The 17,628-nt window shown below is 42.8% G+C and overlaps 1 protein-coding gene across 1 annotated transcript; it reads right to left on the reverse strand.

Annotated features, from left to right (window-relative positions):
• Nucleotides 1-3,906: 3,906 nt before the first annotated feature.
• Klhl11 (kelch like family member 11) lies at nt 3,907-17,303 on the reverse strand. The gene is made up of 2 exons (XM_036197643.1): nt 16,700-17,303; nt 3,907-7,496 (listed from the first exon to the last, which is right to left on the reverse strand). The coding sequence occupies exons 1-2, from the start codon at nt 17,242-17,244 to the stop codon at nt 5,915-5,917; spliced, it is 2,127 nt and encodes a 708-aa protein (XP_036053536.1). The 5' UTR covers nt 17,245-17,303; the 3' UTR covers nt 3,907-5,914.
• Nucleotides 17,304-17,628: the final 325 nt, after the last annotated feature.

The following is a 17,628-nucleotide window of genomic DNA, read 5'->3' on the forward strand; positions in this document are numbered from 1 at the left end:
AGTGCTTCAGGGTACCACACTCCTTAGCAAGGGTCACAGTGCAAGCCACAAGCTCGTGAGGGTTACAGTGAGCAGTAATTTGGCTAAGTAAAGTCCTTGCAGCAAATGACTAGTTTGTAAAGTTACTGTCATTGCATTACAACTCTCAGTAATTGTTTGGTTTTCAATGACCAGAACATATGCTGTAAGTATAACAAAATGGACTTTCCTCAAGAAAATAGCAAACGGAGTGATGAGCTGTGCCAAAATGTTTGATGGCTAAGAACAGACTGAATTGTTGCTCAAATATTCTAGGCTTGAAGCACCGTATTTCTCTAGTGTAGGAAGAATATTTGTTTCACAACACCATATATGTTCAAAGACATGAAATGTGACTAACATGCCCTTTGCATGTAAGCTTAGTTGGGAAGGTACCAGAAAGAGGTCCTATATACTTTATTAGACCAAGTAGCTAAAATATGTAACACAGCTCCAGTCTACTTATAGTGTTGACACTGGAACCAAGAAGCAGAAAAGGAATATTTCAAACACACCACATGCTACAGTCAGAGGGGAAAAGTGTGCACAGAGGAACTTGCCTACCAGCTATGACAGGATTGGAACACAAAAGTGCTCTCTAGCTTTTCAGACTGAGGGTCTGTATTTTAAAAGCTCAGAAGTTTAAAGAATTTTTGGTCTCAGATATGCTACACACAACCAGGTAACCAAAACATAACTGATGTCAGTTCATCTTACGTGTTCTTAGCAAAAATGTTACTTTGAACTGGCCCAGAAAAGCAAAGCTCTCAGGATACACAGACTAATCATGCAAGTGGTGCTCGCTCAAACCCTAAGCTCACGACTGACACTCTCGGTCTAAGGGCAGGTAGGAAGGCCCGTTAAGATGCGGAAGTAGCCTTACTCAAAGTAACGGACAGTCATTACTTCTCGGTCTAATTGAGTCCTCTCTTTCCAACAAAGAAAACAAAAGCACTGAAACAAAGGTTCACTTGAATACATTTAAGCTTTTTAAAAGCTATGTTTTTTAACTGTATTCATAAAAGAAATTTCATTTACAAAGAGCCATATTAGACCTGCACGATTATCATTATAAATACTATCACGTCCAGTTTAAAATTTCAGAATGTCAGCCTTGAACAGATTTAAGCAAATCTGGTTTCTTTCCTTCCTAACAAGTTAGTTAGAGTATTTAGGAGACACAAGTTATGGTGGTGAAGCCACACACGTGAATTCACATATGAAAATTAGAAACTTGGTAGTCAGGAAAACCTGCACACCATCATGCAAAGAAGGACTTACCCCTCCATTCAGCCAGGGCCTAGGCTGCCTGCTGAGTCAAAAAAAAAAGTGGTTTCAATCAAGTTTTTAAAACCAGATTATAACTAAATCTTAAGAGTTATATTGTCTGCCAAAAGATGGGGGAAAAAAAAAATTAAAAGATGGTCCTATTCATGGTGACAGTCCCAAAATACAATTCTGGGACCAAAAAGCCAAAATCAAAATACATGACATTCTCCTGGAGAAAGCAGGCTTCCTGATGAAATACTAAATGACTTGCTTGAACATTCAGAGACAAAGGCAAGCTTCCTTCAATAAGCTTCAAGGCTATTAGCTGCAAAGACTTCTTAAAACTAAGGAGTGCTTCTCAGAATCCAAAGGCTTTTGTTATTAAGGTAACTACAAAGAGGGCTGGGAAGCAACCCAGTTGGTAGAGTGTTTTCCTAGCATGTGCAAGGCCCTACGTTCAGCTCCCAAGCACTATAAAACCAACCAATCTAAAGAAACCCAAAGGAGGGAAATTGAGAAAAAGTGAAGGGAAGGGGGAGAATAATAATAGATCCTTTATGTGGAAAGGACTTGTGGTTTCCCAGACTCACTCTAGTTTATGTTAAAAGGTTTTAAAGCAGATTTCCAAACATCGTTATTAACCCTTGTCCTGGGCAAGAACACTAATTTAGAAACTTCAAGAAAATATCAGTATAGAATCCAATAGCATTAAGTGTTACAGCAAACAGCCTAAATGTCTGGTGTGCGTCTGATATTTTATCACATAATAAAGTTAACTCTGGTGCAATGGGGGAAGCATAGGTCACTGTTCTTGGACTTTTCTGGAATGATACTCCAGAATGTGTGAGAGAGCAAAGACATTCTTAAAGAAATTTAAGAAAATATCAGATTTAAAGTACGAACCATCAGGAGTCTTATTTTATACTATTTATGTAATGTTACTGACTCTTTTGTTGTGGACTGGTTTGAGGTAGGGTCTCACTATGTGGCCTAACTAAGCTGGCTCAGAACTCCTGGTCTTCCTGCCTTTGCTTCCCAAGTGCTCAGAATACAGGTGAGCACTGCCATACCCAACTTCAACAAGAGCCTTTTTGAAATTTTCCTTTTTAATTAGGTGTTTGTCTCTGCATGTGGATATGTCCATGTGAATGCATGTGCCCACAGTAGCCAAAAGGCATCAGATGCCCTGGAGGTGGAGCTATATAGAGGCTTGTGAGCTGCCCAGAGTGGGTGCTGGGAACCAAACCCACTGGAAGAACAGCAAGTGTTCTTAACTCCTGATCCATCTCTCCAGCCCCCTGAACAGGAGTTTATGTTAACCAAGTGTGTAAAGATTTAGCCTGAATATTAACTTTCATAAAGCTCAGGAGTATGTAGAAAGTCAGAAAAATGGGTATTCCTTGATGTAACTTCCTTGAGGTCAAAGTCTGTAAGAGGATGGGACTTCTCAGTGATGCCAATTTTTGAGAATTATCAGCACTCCTAATTGCTCTATATATTGCTTGTGTGTATGACTATCCAGAAGTGGTGACTGCACAGGTCTGATGAAGGCCTTACAATGTCAAGAAGGGAACATGCCTCTATTCTACCAGAGAGCAGTGCTGATCCAAATATGCATGTTCAAGGCAACTATGTTCTCCAAGCTTGTAAAACCCTTCAACATGAAGTGATTACTGAAGCAAGACCAAAAGTGCTTTACACTGGCTGTCAGTGAAGATTATAGCTGAACTTTTACTAAAGAATGCTTATGTATCAGCAACTGATAAACAGAACAGCTTCATGATGCAGTTATGAATCAACAAATTAATCAAGATGTCTTTGGACTAACTGCAATAGATCATGCTGGTGACTTGTCAATGTCAAATCAATGTGAATAGGAAGAATGTTCATATAGTCTCAAAGCCAATCCAGCATAAGAGTGTTTAGAAAAGATGTGATGGGAGTGAAAATATCTGCCTTTAGGTTGGAAGGAATGACAAATGTAATAAATTACAAGTGTAGAGGATCTGTAGCTCAGTGGCACTGATGCTGCCGACCGACCATGCTAAAGATAGAACAACTCTACAAGGATGGGGAACCAACAACCAGCAGTTTATTAAAAGTTCTGCCTTGAACATAAAAGAAGAAAAGAGGGAAAAACAACAACAAAACCCCAGCTCTTCTAGAGACTCTCTGAGTACAGGTTTGGGAAGTCCAAGTCCATGACTGGTACTATGCTTCAAGTGAAGGGGGCTCATGGTTTAAATGAAACAGACCAGGTGAAAGAAGGCTACAAAGGAAACCAATGTACAGACAAGTCCTGGGTCAGAAAAGAGAAAGAGCCCAATGACCTGATCATCTGAACTAGTGCCTGAGGACCATGTTAATGTCCCCGAAAGGTCCTGTATACAGCCAATTTATATGAAAGACAAACTAGACACCATGAACTACTTACAAAGGAAAATGAACAAGTAGAAAATGAAATCAGTGTGCTAAAGAGCCATCAAGCTCAGCATGGTGGGACATGCCCTTAATCCCAGGCAGAGGCAGGTAGATCTCCATGAGTTCCAGGCTAGCCTGGTCTACATAGAGCATTCCAGGTCAGCCAAACTGCATAGAAAGACTTTGTCTTAAAACAAATAAAACAAAACAAACAAACAAACAAAACAAAACAAAAAGGTAAAATAAAACCAGCAAGATTACAGGTTAGATTATATGAAGAGAAAGGGGAAAATCTCTGCAATTTGAGATTTGCATTAAAACAAAAACACAAAGGAGAAATAATGATGTTTCTTTGATGACAGGATTCACAAAGAGAACTTGTATAATGCTCCAGTGATATCAGGATTACTCACAAAAGCTTAAGCCTGAGCATTCCAAGACTAAAGTCCTGTACAAGGGAGTTCAGAAACTAAGAACAAATCAGACCCTGATTTCTAAAGAATGGGAAACCAGACATTCCAAGCATCTACAGATGAATGAAAAAAGCCAACGTACTGAGCAGGGACTTAGTATTACACTTAGTATTAGTGCAAAAGCAATGTGATACCTACACAAGGCTCAAAAGACAGTGTAAAGAGAAGAACTAATCCAATACCATACACAAAAACATGGGGTAAAATCAGCAAAGGCAGAACATGCAGACACTAGGAGATGATGGGACTCAATGAGAATGATAGATCTTGAATATTAGAGCTCTAAAATAACAGCTCAAGAGAATGCTAATAAATACAAACAATTAAGGAATGTGAATGTACAGTATCACTGTCACAGAAACTCAACAAAAACAGAAAATCTGTAACAGAAACAGTAGAAGTAGCTGCTGTTGAAATGATTCTTGGTCCTTGGAAGCTTATCCCTCAGGATCTATATATGGTCAAAGCCTAGTCTACCTAGTGAGTTCTAGGCCAGCCAAGACTTCATAGCGAGACCTTGTCTCAAAAAATTAAAAAGACTACTTTAGGGAGAGTAATAAAAGTATGTACAGATTAAAAACCTTTTCTGAAAGATGATAGTCATTGAACTGATCATAAAACACTTTGATAATTTCCTATTAAATGTGTTATGTGAAAACCTTAAATTTTTAAAAGCCAAAACTATGTACTCAGATTTGGTATTCTAGGCTCTAAGTTCCAATAAAATCTAGGGCAATCCAGGAAAATATGACAATCAGGGGCCAGAAATAACGTGGCTTCTCTTAGGAGTACTTTCTAAACTGTTACTTCCTTGCCAATTTGAAAGCTTTTCTGGTGGAAAGAACTGATGAAGAGCCTATATAATATGCAATGGAATAAAAAATGAACTGAAGGCATCGAGTGTTGATTGTCATGGGCATGATGCATCCTCATCAACACAGTCACAGCTCTTCAAAGTGTTTCAAAATGTTTGTTCACTTGCTTTCTCAGTTACACTGAACACTTTTTTTTCTTAGAGAAACTAACTTCACCTGTAACTTCCTCTCTAGTCAATCAGCTAAATATTAATACCTTCCCAATTCTCATCTCAGAATGATGGCTTCAAGTCTATCAACAGCTGTGGAAGAAACAAAACAAACCAGATGACGTGCCAAACACAAACTTCTCATCAGCCACCCTTTCCAATGAACAAAAACACCATTTGTAGATAAAACACATACAACAAAACATCAGTGCCAACATTCTGAGATCAATCTTGCTGAAACATTGTGCTTTTCCCTTCAGATCCAGTCTCGCTATTGCACATGCCTCATTGCAGATGAGAGCTTAATGCATAAACTGTTATCACTGAAAACAAACAATCCATACAAAATGTAAAGGAATATCAAAGTAAATGTGCAAATAACACTGGTGCTTAAAGCCCCAAGTGGAAGTCCCTAAAACAAAGGAGTTATAGTTGGCAGAAGAAAGGCCAAGTAACTAGACCTGCTTTCTCCTACTTCTCTTTAATAAGATCTTATTTGCTAGCACAAACTCAAAGACAAAACTGCAAGCTAACAAAAACTACCACACTAAACTGAGTTTCCTGTTTGTTTTTTAATTAACTTCCTTTATATAGGGTAATAAGTCCAAGTAGAAAATAAGTTATTGACATACTTTTCCAAGTAACAGTCCAAGCATTTCCAGCCTCGTAGAACAGGGAGAACAGTTCCCAGCTGTACATGTTGGCGAGCTTAGCATTCAATCTGGGAACTTGGCACTCTACGCATGTTCAGGGCGTGCCGGTGTATCTCTTGCATCTGTCTGATGCGGTCCTTCTGCCACATTAAGTTTTGAGGCATAGGGTATCTCTGTGTGCCATGCAAATACCGGTAGGGGATCCTGACGTGACATGCGGTGGCCCTACAACGGGGCTGAGGCATGGGAGGAAGCAGCATCCACCTCTTTCTCTCAGCACAGTATCGGTAGGCCTCCTTCCGGTACTGTTTGTCAATGTCATCGCTGTTTTTCCAGCCTCCAATAATGAAGACGTCATCTTTGTAGTAGCAAATGGCTGCTCCTTCAATGCTTAGAACTTCTGGAGGCAAGCTTTCAAGGATTTCATCAGATACCTGACTGGCAATTTTTCTTACTGCCTCTTCGTTTTCTAAAGAATAACTCTTGGGACAGCATGATGCTGTCTGATAAAAGTTTGAATTGACCACAGACATCTGGAAAAAACAGTAATTGTCAATAAGTGGTAAGGATTCCACATCTTTCCACTGTCGAGTCTCTGTATCATAGCAAGTAATTACAGCCTTCAATCCATCCTCAGTGTCCCGGTCCACAGGAGTGCGGGCAGCAATGTACACAAACCGGTCTTCAATGGCTAGTGCTTTGACATCTCGAAGAATCTTTGGTGCTGATTCTAAGTTGTGCCATTTATCAAGCTCAGGATTGTAAACAGTCACATCTTTAAAGCCAGGGCTAAAATTGCCATGTCCTCCAATGCTATACAGCTTCCCTTTGACTTCTGTTAGCCCAAAAGAATGCTTTCTTGTCATCAGACTACAAACATGTTCCCATGTATTCAAGTTTGGGTTGTACCTTTCCACAGTTTTAGCAAACCCTGGTTCCATTGAGCCAGCAACATACACATAAGATTCTGTTACTGCAACGGCATGTCCATCAAGGTGATTATGAATGTGGGGCAGATTTACCCATCTGTCCTCATCAACAAAATATCCCACACATTCACTTAAATAGTCTCCTCCTTCTGACACACCTCCAATAACCATGATTACGTCCATGTTTTGTCCATAGCGAGGTAAGAGTGAGACATGGGAAGCGGGGTGCTGGAGTGTGCCAGACTGTATATTCTCTGCTCTGAGTGCATGCCTCTCCACTGCATCAGCCACCAGCTTGACGCAAACTTCATTATTGGCCACCAGTCGCTCTGGTTTGACATGCCGTGTAAGGTAGGTGGGTTTCATCTGGGACAACCTGAGCAATTTAAAAAGTTCTTCAAAGTATCTCTCTCTCTCTTCAGCATTTCTCTGAACCCACTTCAAAACCGTTTCAAAAAGAACCTCTTCAGAATCCACGGTAATTTCTAAGTCCGAAAGCCAGTCTCGAATGAGATGGAAAGGTAAAGTATAAAATTCTTCATCCTGAATGACTTTATAGAAATTTCTCCGGATCATATCTGCAGCTTTCAGAGCAAGCTGGCTTAGGGTGTACATGTGGGCTAAGCTATGAATGGCCACACAATTTGAGAGATGAAGTTTTTTCTTCAGAAATTCTCCACAAAATTCTTTTAAACGAATTAATAAGAATCTAGAATCAAGAAAAAGAGAAAAGATTAATTTTGGAATGTATTTATTTTATATGGTTGCATTGTAGGTGTACCCAAATTATACAAATCGAAATGGTAGGGTTAATCTCGTAAGCACAGTATCTGAAACAGCTCCTCCCTGCCCCAATAAGCAAGTATTATGCTGGGGATTCTATTTTTCAGGAGGAAGGGTTTGAGATAGGTCTCACTAAGCAGATGGCTCAGTGGGTAAAGACACTTGCCAGAGCAAGCCTAGAGACCCAAGTTCAATCCCTAGAATCCACATAAAGATGAAAGGAGAAAATGTCAAAGTTGTCCTCTTACTTCCAGGTGTGCACCCAAACATCACAGGCACACGATATATTTAAAAAACATACATTTACATGCTTATAATCCTAAGACTCAGGAGACCAAGACAGGAAAATCACAAGGTCAAGGCTTGCCTGGAAAACTTGGTGAGACCCTGTTTCAAAATCTAAGAAAATGAAAACAAGAGGCTGGAGAGATGGCTTAGTGATTATTTTATTATGTATTTATTTATTTGTTTGTTGTCCTTGGAACTTGTTTTGTAGACCAGGCTGGCCTCAAACTCAGAGATCCTCCTGCCTCTGCCTCCTGAGTGCTGGGATTAAAGGTGTGCGCCACCACTGCTGAGCCTTTATTTTATTTTTTAAGATAAGGTCTCACCATATAACTCTGGCTGGCCTGGAACACAGAGATCTTCCTTCCTCTGTCTCCTGAGTGCTGGAATTAAAAACATGTGCCACTATGTCTGGATTCTATTGTCTATGAATGGTTATTTTGGTATTTCACCTGTATATATGTCTATGCATGACATACATGGCTGGTACCCCTGGAAGTCAGAGATGGCACCTACAGACTTGAGTTTGGTTCCCAGCACCCATACTGAGTAGCTCACAACTGTCTAACTCCAGCTGCAAAGGGTCCAATGCCCTCTTCTGGTCTTCTTGGGCACTGCATTCATATGCACACACTGTCACACAGATATACACATATACAAAAGGACAAATGCCAGTCCAAATGCATTTCTGATATTTTTTTCTAATCCCTTTGCAGTCACTGGACCTTTTATTTTTTTATTTTGGCTTTATTTTAGTTTTAGTTTTTGTTTCTTTTGAGATTGGGTCTCAAGTAGCCCAGGCTGGTCTCCAACATACTATGTAGCTAAGGATGATCCTTTTGCTTCCACCAACTATGTGCCAGGATCACAGACATTCACTACCACTCCCAGCTTTGGGTTCTTTTTAACTCAGAAAGGTCTTGGTGAAGAGCTTCATCCAGTATGACCACAGAGCCTAAACTAGAGGCAGGCAGGAACTATAGCTTCCTGGAGGCTCAGCTTAGCCAGATATCAGAAAGAACAGCAGCCTAGGCTGAGTCAGGGGTTCATCTCTTTGGGCAACCACAGAGAGTAGACTAAGGGCTTTGCCCAAAGTGGTTATCACTAAAGTAAAGAAGACAAGACAAACTCAAATATCTGAAGCGTGGAAATAAAACATATAACAAAAAATCATGTGTAGGACAGTTTAGCTAAGAAAGAAAGAAAGAAAGAAAGGAAAGAAAAAAGAAAGGAAGGAAGGAAGGAAGGAAGGAAGGAAGAAAGAAAGAAAAGTGGCTTATAGAACATTGCCCACACACCTAAATTAATTTAAGTTAAAGCAAAACACAACAGTGTTGGCCCAAATCATAAATCTACTAGCACTGAGCTCAAGAGTGGTCAATCTGAGACCATGTTTATAGAAGAGAAAGACTCTTTAACTGAGAAGAACCTTAAACAATCTAAGAATGTCACATAAAGGCCATTTCCATTCATAATGTTTAACGGTAGGTTAATAACTACTTATTACAAATATGAATTAAACAGCCTTATCTTGAAGAAAATACTTAGGATAAAACAAAGACAAGTCCTTCACTCACTACTCTACCTTGTCTTTGTTTTATCTCTCAGGTGGGAATTCTAGAGGACCCGAACAAGTCTGGGTTCCAGGACCACCTGATTCCTAGGCTGCCTCGAGCTCCTATGTTTAGCAGGTAATTCTGAGGCATAGTCCCTTAAGACAGGCTTTAGGACACATTACTTTATGAAAACAATAGCTATTATACACTAGGCATTGTTATGTAAGGAACACTGTGCTAGACACATCTATTTACATTATTTATTATAGTACTAGGGATTCAACTCAGGTTGAATGGTAGGCAGGTGCTCTACTATACATCTCCCCCCTCCTGCCTTCTTTTTTTGAAGCAGGATCTAACCTGTGATCCTTCTGCCTCAACCTCCTGAGTAGCTGTGATTATAGTGCTGAGCCTAGAGACTCTATTCATTCTATTTCTTTCTTTCTTTCTTTTTTTATAAAATTTCTTTCAAAAATTTTATTTTAGAGCAGTCTCCCTCTCCTCCAAACTCTTTATTCTTCTACCTTTGGAATATCCATACAAAAATTGCAGCCATTAAGAACATTGGGGCTAGGTGGGTAACTCCTGCCCACTGCCAGGACTGTGGAGGAAGGAATCAGATATTCCTAACTGAAAATCAGAGTAAGTTCTTTACAGAAATTCTGTTATATGCCTAACATTTAACATTAGACAAACCTGTGGGGTGGCTCAGTGTCTAATACCACCACGTTTCTTCTGGATTACAGGATGCTTACTTACAAAGGCCTCTTGGCACCCCACACTGTTCTAGGCAGGCTACTGCTTAGACCAGAGGTAGCTGGGAGAGACAGCTCTCAACTGTGAATAAGCAGAACAGCTGGAAATTCTTGTGAACAGACTGGCTTTATCTGCAAATGAATGCCCAGGGCTTTAACAGATAAAATACAGCAAGGGTCAATCTCTTTTAAAGATAGTTTTGGTAAATGTAGAAAATATCCATACAAAGCTGGAAACAAACCCCTTTATAGGCAAATGATCAGGAGCATGGGATTTTATAGTGAATTAAACAAAAAAGCCATGACTCAAGTGCGATGTGTTGGCGGTATAGGTCGTAAAGAACACAAGACTGTGTCTTTCAAAGTGTCTTCTCAAAACATACAGCCTAAAAAGCTAAGGCATTAACATTATACATTAACAGTATGAAAATGTTTGCATGCAAGGCTGTCCAAAAACATTTCTATGACAGAAATGTTCCCCATCTCTGTGTTATCAATTTGGAAACCACTATCACGTGCCTACTTGAAGTGTGGCTAATGCAATTGAGGGTGTAGAATGTTCATAACTGAGATGGTCACATGATTAGTTGCTACTGATGTTTCATGAGTTGAGCCATGGGTTTATTTGGGAGGACCTCTAGTTACTGCTAAGACGTTAAGGAGTGGGTATAGACATATAAATAAAACAAAACGTAAACCTCTAGACAGATCTGAAAATCTTAGCTGGTTTTGGAGATGGGGTTGGCACAACCTAAGGAGGAAAGGACTCCTGGGGAGAATTCAGTATGGTCTTTCCAACTCCTGGCCATTTTATTATTTCTAATCCAAGTGCCATGCAGGGCTGAATCACAGTTTATGTAGGCACAGAGAAAATGATCCTGCCTCGGAGCTCATTAAATTAAGCTCAATCATTACAGAGCACTTAGAATGGTGCCAGCGAAAGATGGAGAAAAGTTAGAGGTTTGATTTTGTTTTTTGTATTTTTGAGACAGGGTCTCTCTATGTAGCCCTGGTTGACCCTGAACTCAGAGACAATCTATCTCTGACTCCCTAGTGCAAAGATTGAAGGCATGCACCACCATGTCAGCAAAAGTTTTAAGTCACAGACAGACACGAACACAGCTTGACAATAGCTCTCTTCAGTTTCATCTAACAAACTTCCTTCCCAGGACCTGTACACATTCTACCCTTTCTTGAGGACCCAGTCTTGTACTTTGAGGAGAGAAGCAATCAGGTGGGCAGAGGCTTTATCTTTTCACCAACCAATTTGCCTGTAGTTATACCCTTTATTTTCTTTTCTGCTTTGGCCTACTGTTTTTGTTTTGAGATAGGGTCTCTATGTAGTCTTGAAGTCAAGACCATCTGCTGAGATTAAAGGCATGATCCACCACAGCCAGCATACAATCCTTACTATTTTTTGGAAAGGGTCTCTCTCACTAAATAATCCAGACTGGCCTAGATCGCCTGCCTCAGCCTCCCAAGTGCTGGAATTACAGATGTGCCCCACTCAATCTCCACTTTTAGTATGGATTATGGCCTTTCTTGATTTCAAAACCTACTCCCGTGTCCATTCACCTGCTCTTACAGTATAAGTTTCTCCTCTTCCACAGAATCATTTTCTTCAGCACACAAACATATCGCACCACTTCCTATTTTAGAGTTAACTGAATAGGCAGGCACTCTACCTTAAACCCAATCCTTTTAATTTTTTTGTTTGCTTGTTTTGTTCTTCGAACAGAGTTTCTCTGTGTAACAGTCCTGGCTGTCCAGAGATCCATCTGCCTCTGCCTCCCAAGGTGTACTGTTATAGCCTACTAGGTTTCCTAGCAGCTGTACCTAGCAGGACTGCATAAGTGGTTGACTGGACCACGGGCCTGGATACCAGGTGACTGTAACTAGCAAGGGGAAGGCCTTTTACTCCACCCCTTGGCATTGTTATAAATAGACCTTCTCGGGCCGTTTGGATAAGGATCCAGGCCCACCAGAGTCTACCTTGTGTTTTCTCTCCTCTCTATTTCTAACTAAGTTTCTTATCCCTCATTCCTCAAGAGTTCCTGGGGTAAATAAATGTGGGGGCTGGCCCCCCAGTGTACACCACCACCACCACCCAGCTAAATAAATACATTTTAAAAATAGGCATATTTCCAAACACTGAAATTAACATAAATTTTTATACTGGAACAAGAGCCAGGCATAGTGGACTCCTGTAACCCCAACTCTTGGGAGGCTGAGCTAGAAGAAACATGTGTTCCAAGCCTGCCTGTGTTATATAGGGAAATCCTATCTCAAAAACAAAAGTGGGGGTTGGGGATTTAGCTCAGTGGTAGAGCGCTTGCCCTGGGTTAGATCCTCAGCTCCAAAAACAACAACAAAAACAAAAACAAAACACAAACAAACAAAAACAAAAGGGGAGCTGAGTGTGGTGATGCAGGTTTTGTTTTTGTTTTTTTTTTTAAAGATTTTATTTACTTATTATATATACAGCTTGTATGACTGCAGGTCAGAAGAGGGCACCAGATCTCATTACAGATGGTTGTGAGCCATCATGTGGTTGCTGGGAATTGAACTCAGGACCTCTGGAAGAGCAGTCAGTGCTCTTAACCTCTGAGCCATCTCTCTAGGTCCCAGATGCAGGATTTTAATCCCACCATTTAGTAAGCAGAGGCAGGTGGATCTCTATGAGTTAGAGACAAGCCTGGTCTACAAGGTGAGTCTCAGGACAGTCAAAACCGGTATACAAGATAACCCTATCATGAACCCCACCCCCAAACAAACACACACCAACCCCCCCAAAACAAAATTAAAAAAAAAAAAAAGAAGGGGATACACTTTTAATCCCAGCACTTGGGAGGCAGTCAGTTGGATCTCTGAGATTTCAAGGACAGCCAGAAATCATAGGGAGACCCAGTCTAAGCCAAAAAAAAAAACAAAAACCCCAAAAGACAAATGGGTAAGCATTAGATAGATGGAGGGTAGAGATACATGCAGATTGGGAAAACTATCATATAAATTATAATTAAGTTACTTAAGAGTACATATAAAAAAAAATGAATAAGGAGAAAGAGGACAAACCAACATCAGAAGGAGTTGGACCCTCAAACTGGAACGTACAGATGGTTGTGAACCACCACATGGGTTCTGGGAATTGACCACAGGTCCTGTGGAAGAGCAGCCATTGTTTTTTTTGGCGGGGAGGGATTTTTCAAGACAGGGTTTCTCTGTGTAGCCTTGGCTGTCTTGGAACTCACTCTGTAGACCATGCTGGCCTGGAACTCACAGATCCGCCTGCCTCTGTCTTCCAAGTGCTGGGATTAAAGGTGTGGGCTACCACCACCCGGTGTGCAGCCATTGCTCTTAATGGCTGAGATGGCTCTCCAGTCCCTAGAAATATCCCTATTTGTGACATTGTTTCTACTTGTGATTTCCTTCAGAACTTGACTGGAGACCCAATGTTCTTCAATCTAACAGCTTACCCAGACATCTTGACCAAGCCTATATTGACCTTCCCCTCAAATCTGCTCTTCTTTATTTTTCCTTGATTGATCTCCATCTTTGTTCTAAACTAATTTTTTTTTTTGTTTTTGTTTTTTTCGAGACAGGGTTTCTCTGTGTACTCTTGGCTGTGTAAATTGTTTTTAAAGATTTGTGAGTATGAGTGTTTTGCCTACATGTTTGTCTGTGTGCCACGTGTGCCTGATGTCCTTAATGGTCAGAAGATACAAGATCCACTGGAACAGGAGTTACAGATGGTTGTGAACTACCATGTGGACATTGGGAACCAAACCAACCTAGGTCCTCTGCAAGAGCAACAACTGCTCTTAGCCTCTGGGCTGTCTCTCCAGCCCCTCGACCTTTATTTCTTCAGACGAGTTCTCTCACCAAACCTACCCACTGAGCCAGACTAGGCCACTGAACTTCAGGGATCGGCCCATCTCTGCCCTCCCCATCAAGGTTGGGGTTACAGGAATGTACTACCATGCCCAGCTTTTAAGGAACTGAAGCCAAATCCTCATGCTTATAGTGCAGGCATTTTATCCATGGCTGGGCCACCTCTGCAACCCCCACTTCACATCTTTTTTGAGGAGTGAGGAGGTAGAGCAAGATCTCATTATAAATCCCTGGCTGGTCTGGATATATGGACCTGGCTGGACTAAAACTCTGCTTGCCTCTGCTTTCCCAGAGTGTTGGGATTAAATTCCCAGCATTTTCCCACACTGTAATAATAATCAGATCTTTCCAATTACTAGGGTCAAAAAATTCTTTTTCCTTACTCCCATATCAAGTCCATAGGCAATTCATCTCCTCTACTTCAAAAACCAGATGTCCTGCAGAGATGGCTCAGCAGTTAGAAGCACTGGCTGCTCTTCAGGTTCAGTTCCCAGCACCCACACACTCTTTCTAGCCTCTTTAGGCACCAAGCACTAACACTGTGCATATATAAATGCAAACAAAACACCCACACACATAAAATAAATCTCAAAGCATACACACAGACGTCACCCCTTCTCATTTCAATCCAAGCCTCTACCACTACTGCAGTGACTTAAGCTAGTCTTTGCTACAGCCCTTGCTGCATCCTCCCCATTATCCTATCCTTTTTCCAATACAGAATTTATCAAATAAAACAGCGCCATTCCCACTGACCTCTAATTTTAAAAAGTTCAGCTCTGCCAGGGCAGTGGTGGTGCACTTTTAATCCCAGCACTTGGGTGGCAGAGGCAGGTGAACTGCTATGATTTTGAGGCCAGTCTGGTCTACAGAGCTAATTCTAGGACAGCCAAGAAACCCTGTCTCAAAAAACAAATGTAGGGTTGAGGATTTAGCTCAGTGGTAGAGCGTTTGCCTAGCAAGCGCAAGGCCCTGGGTTCGATCCTTCGATCCTCAGCTCAAAAAAAAAAAGTTCAGCTCCTTTCACAGGCCCATAAGACTGTAGTTGTCAACCTGTGGGTCACAATCTCTTGGGTTGAACAATCCTTTCATAGGGGTCACATATCAGATAACCTTCATATTAGATATTTACATTACGATTCATAACACTAGCAAAATTACAGTTGTAAAATAGCAACGAACATAATGGTATGGTTGGGGTCCCCACAACAACCTGTGTTAAGGGCTGCAGCATTAGGACGGTGAGAACCACGGCCCTAGGGCTCCATCCTCACCACCACTCTAATGTTCTTGATCCTTTCAACTGCCCCCCTGCTCTAGCTGTCTGACCCTGCTGCTCGACCCTGCTGCTCGCGCTCTCTCTCTCTCTCTCTCCCCGGGGTTCTGCACTGTCAATCTCTACTGACGCACACTACCTTGCCGCCTACACCCCTTTTTCATGTCTTCTAAACTCTCTCCACCCAGCTTAAAATAGCTCCTCTAAATTGGCCATAGTAGCGCACGCCTTTAATCCCAGCACGAAGAGGCAGGTGATTTCTGAGTTCGAGGCCAGCCTGATCTACATAGTGAGTTCCAGGACAGCCAGAGCTACATAGTGAGACCCTGTCTCAAAAAAAAAAAAAAAAAAAAAAAAAGTCCTCTCCATCACCCTCCATCAGGGCCTATAATGCACAGCTCCACATTAAATTTTGCATCACAAACTTTAATAATCATTCAATAGGCTATATAGTCATTGTTAAACAACATGAGTTCGATAAGGAAAGGGATTTTCATGTGTTTTGATTACATAAAAATCAGTGTCTGGTGCATACCTGTACCTGAAGAGAGGTCAACAGGTATGTGTTAAAGGATTTGTAACAGTACTACCTACCATCCCTAAAAATGGCATCCACCTGCCTCCAAACCGACCTCTGGGGCATCTTTTCTGGCTCCCTACAATCCATTTTCCACAATAGCTGAGAAAATCTTTTCTAATATTTAAATCAGCCCATCTCTCTACCCAGCTTCTCATCCATCACACTCGGTAAAATCCAAACCTTTTTCCAATGCGTCTCAATCACCACCCTCCCCTTCACCCAGGAGATCCAGACTGACTGGATTCTTTTAAAGACCTTTCTCAGCCGGGTGTGGTGGCCCACAGATGGATCTCTGTGAGTTCGAGGCCATCTTGGTCTACAGAGTTCCCGGACAGCCAAGGCTACCCAGAGAAACCTTGTCTCGGAAAACAAACAAACAAACAAAAAAACCAAACAAACAAAAGACCAAAAACCAAAGACTGTTCTCTAAGCTAAGCTACATCCTGACTGAGGGCCTTTGGAAGCCTGTCCTGTGCACCATTCCCCTTTGCACTGCCTATAGCCGCTTTCCGAGGTCGGTTTAAAGGCCATCTCCTGCGTTCCGCAGCTAGCCTTGCACGGGTTTTTAATGTCGTCATCACAGGAGGCACACACTACACACAGCTTTTCACCGCCTTTATCCCTACACCTGGAATCTGCGCTCCCGGAGGCGAAGTGCACAAGCTAGACTCTCCGAGGCATCCTCGGGGCCAGGCGTGGTGGCTGTCCCGCCGCGGGCACAATGAGGGACCCGGCTCCGCAGACACGTCCGTCCCCCGACCAAACCCTCGCTCGCCCCTCATCGTCTACCTGTCTGCCAGTTCCAGCACCTCGTGGACGCTGCCGGTGCTCACTCGGATGCGTCCAGTGTACATGTACTCGATAACGGCTTCCACCGTGTCAGGTTCTGGTCCCGGCTCCGAGCTCCACTTGCGCATCTCCACCCGGCCTGAGCGCGACTCGGAAAACTGGCCTGATAGCAAGGGCGTGAAGTACTCGGTGGCGGCGGCCAGCACCGAGCGGTGGGCACGGAACTCGCGACCTCCGGCTCCACCGAAGCACAGGGTGATGTCGCAGAACAGGCCCTGACGCCGCTGCTCGTTCTGCCGCCAGGACAACTCGGAGCAGTGAGTGCTGCACTCGAAGTCCTCGGCCTCTGGGCCCGGATCGCCCCCGCTCGCCTCCATGGCGGAGATCCCGGGCCCGGGCCCGAAGTCCACCGTGCCACTGCCTCGGACCTCGGCGGCCAGGCCCGCGGAACTGGCGGCGGCAGTCTCCATGCTCTCCATCTCCAGCACCTGAAGAGATGCAGCCGCGGCCGCAGCAGCTGCCGCCGCCGCCACCGCCGCCGCCATCTTGACGCCGCCGCAGCGGCCCCCTCACCTTCTGAACGCTGCGGCAACTCCGGAGCGACACAGAGGCATTCTGGGATTAAATAGTGCGCGCGGGGCGGAGCTGCGCCTGCGCACTCCCGCCACGCTGGAGCCGCCTAGTGAGGCAAGCTCGGCACTCGCTGCCGGCAAGAGACGAGGTCCACCTGTTTCCCTCCGTTACGGTGCTGTCTGTGCGTGTTTTGTTGAGTTTTCTACTTTAAATTGCTTTGGAGTGTATCCTCAGCACCACACGTACACGCGAAAGTTTTGTTTGTTTTTGAACTCGCCCTGTGAACCAGGCTGGCCTGGAACTCAGAGATCCGCCGCCTGCCTCTCCCTCGGCTTCTGCTGGAATTAAAGACGTGT

This window comes from Onychomys torridus, chromosome 8 (genome assembly GCF_903995425.1).
Source record: "Onychomys torridus chromosome 8, mOncTor1.1, whole genome shotgun sequence".
Classification (NCBI taxonomy): domain Eukaryota; kingdom Metazoa; phylum Chordata; class Mammalia; order Rodentia; family Cricetidae; genus Onychomys; species Onychomys torridus.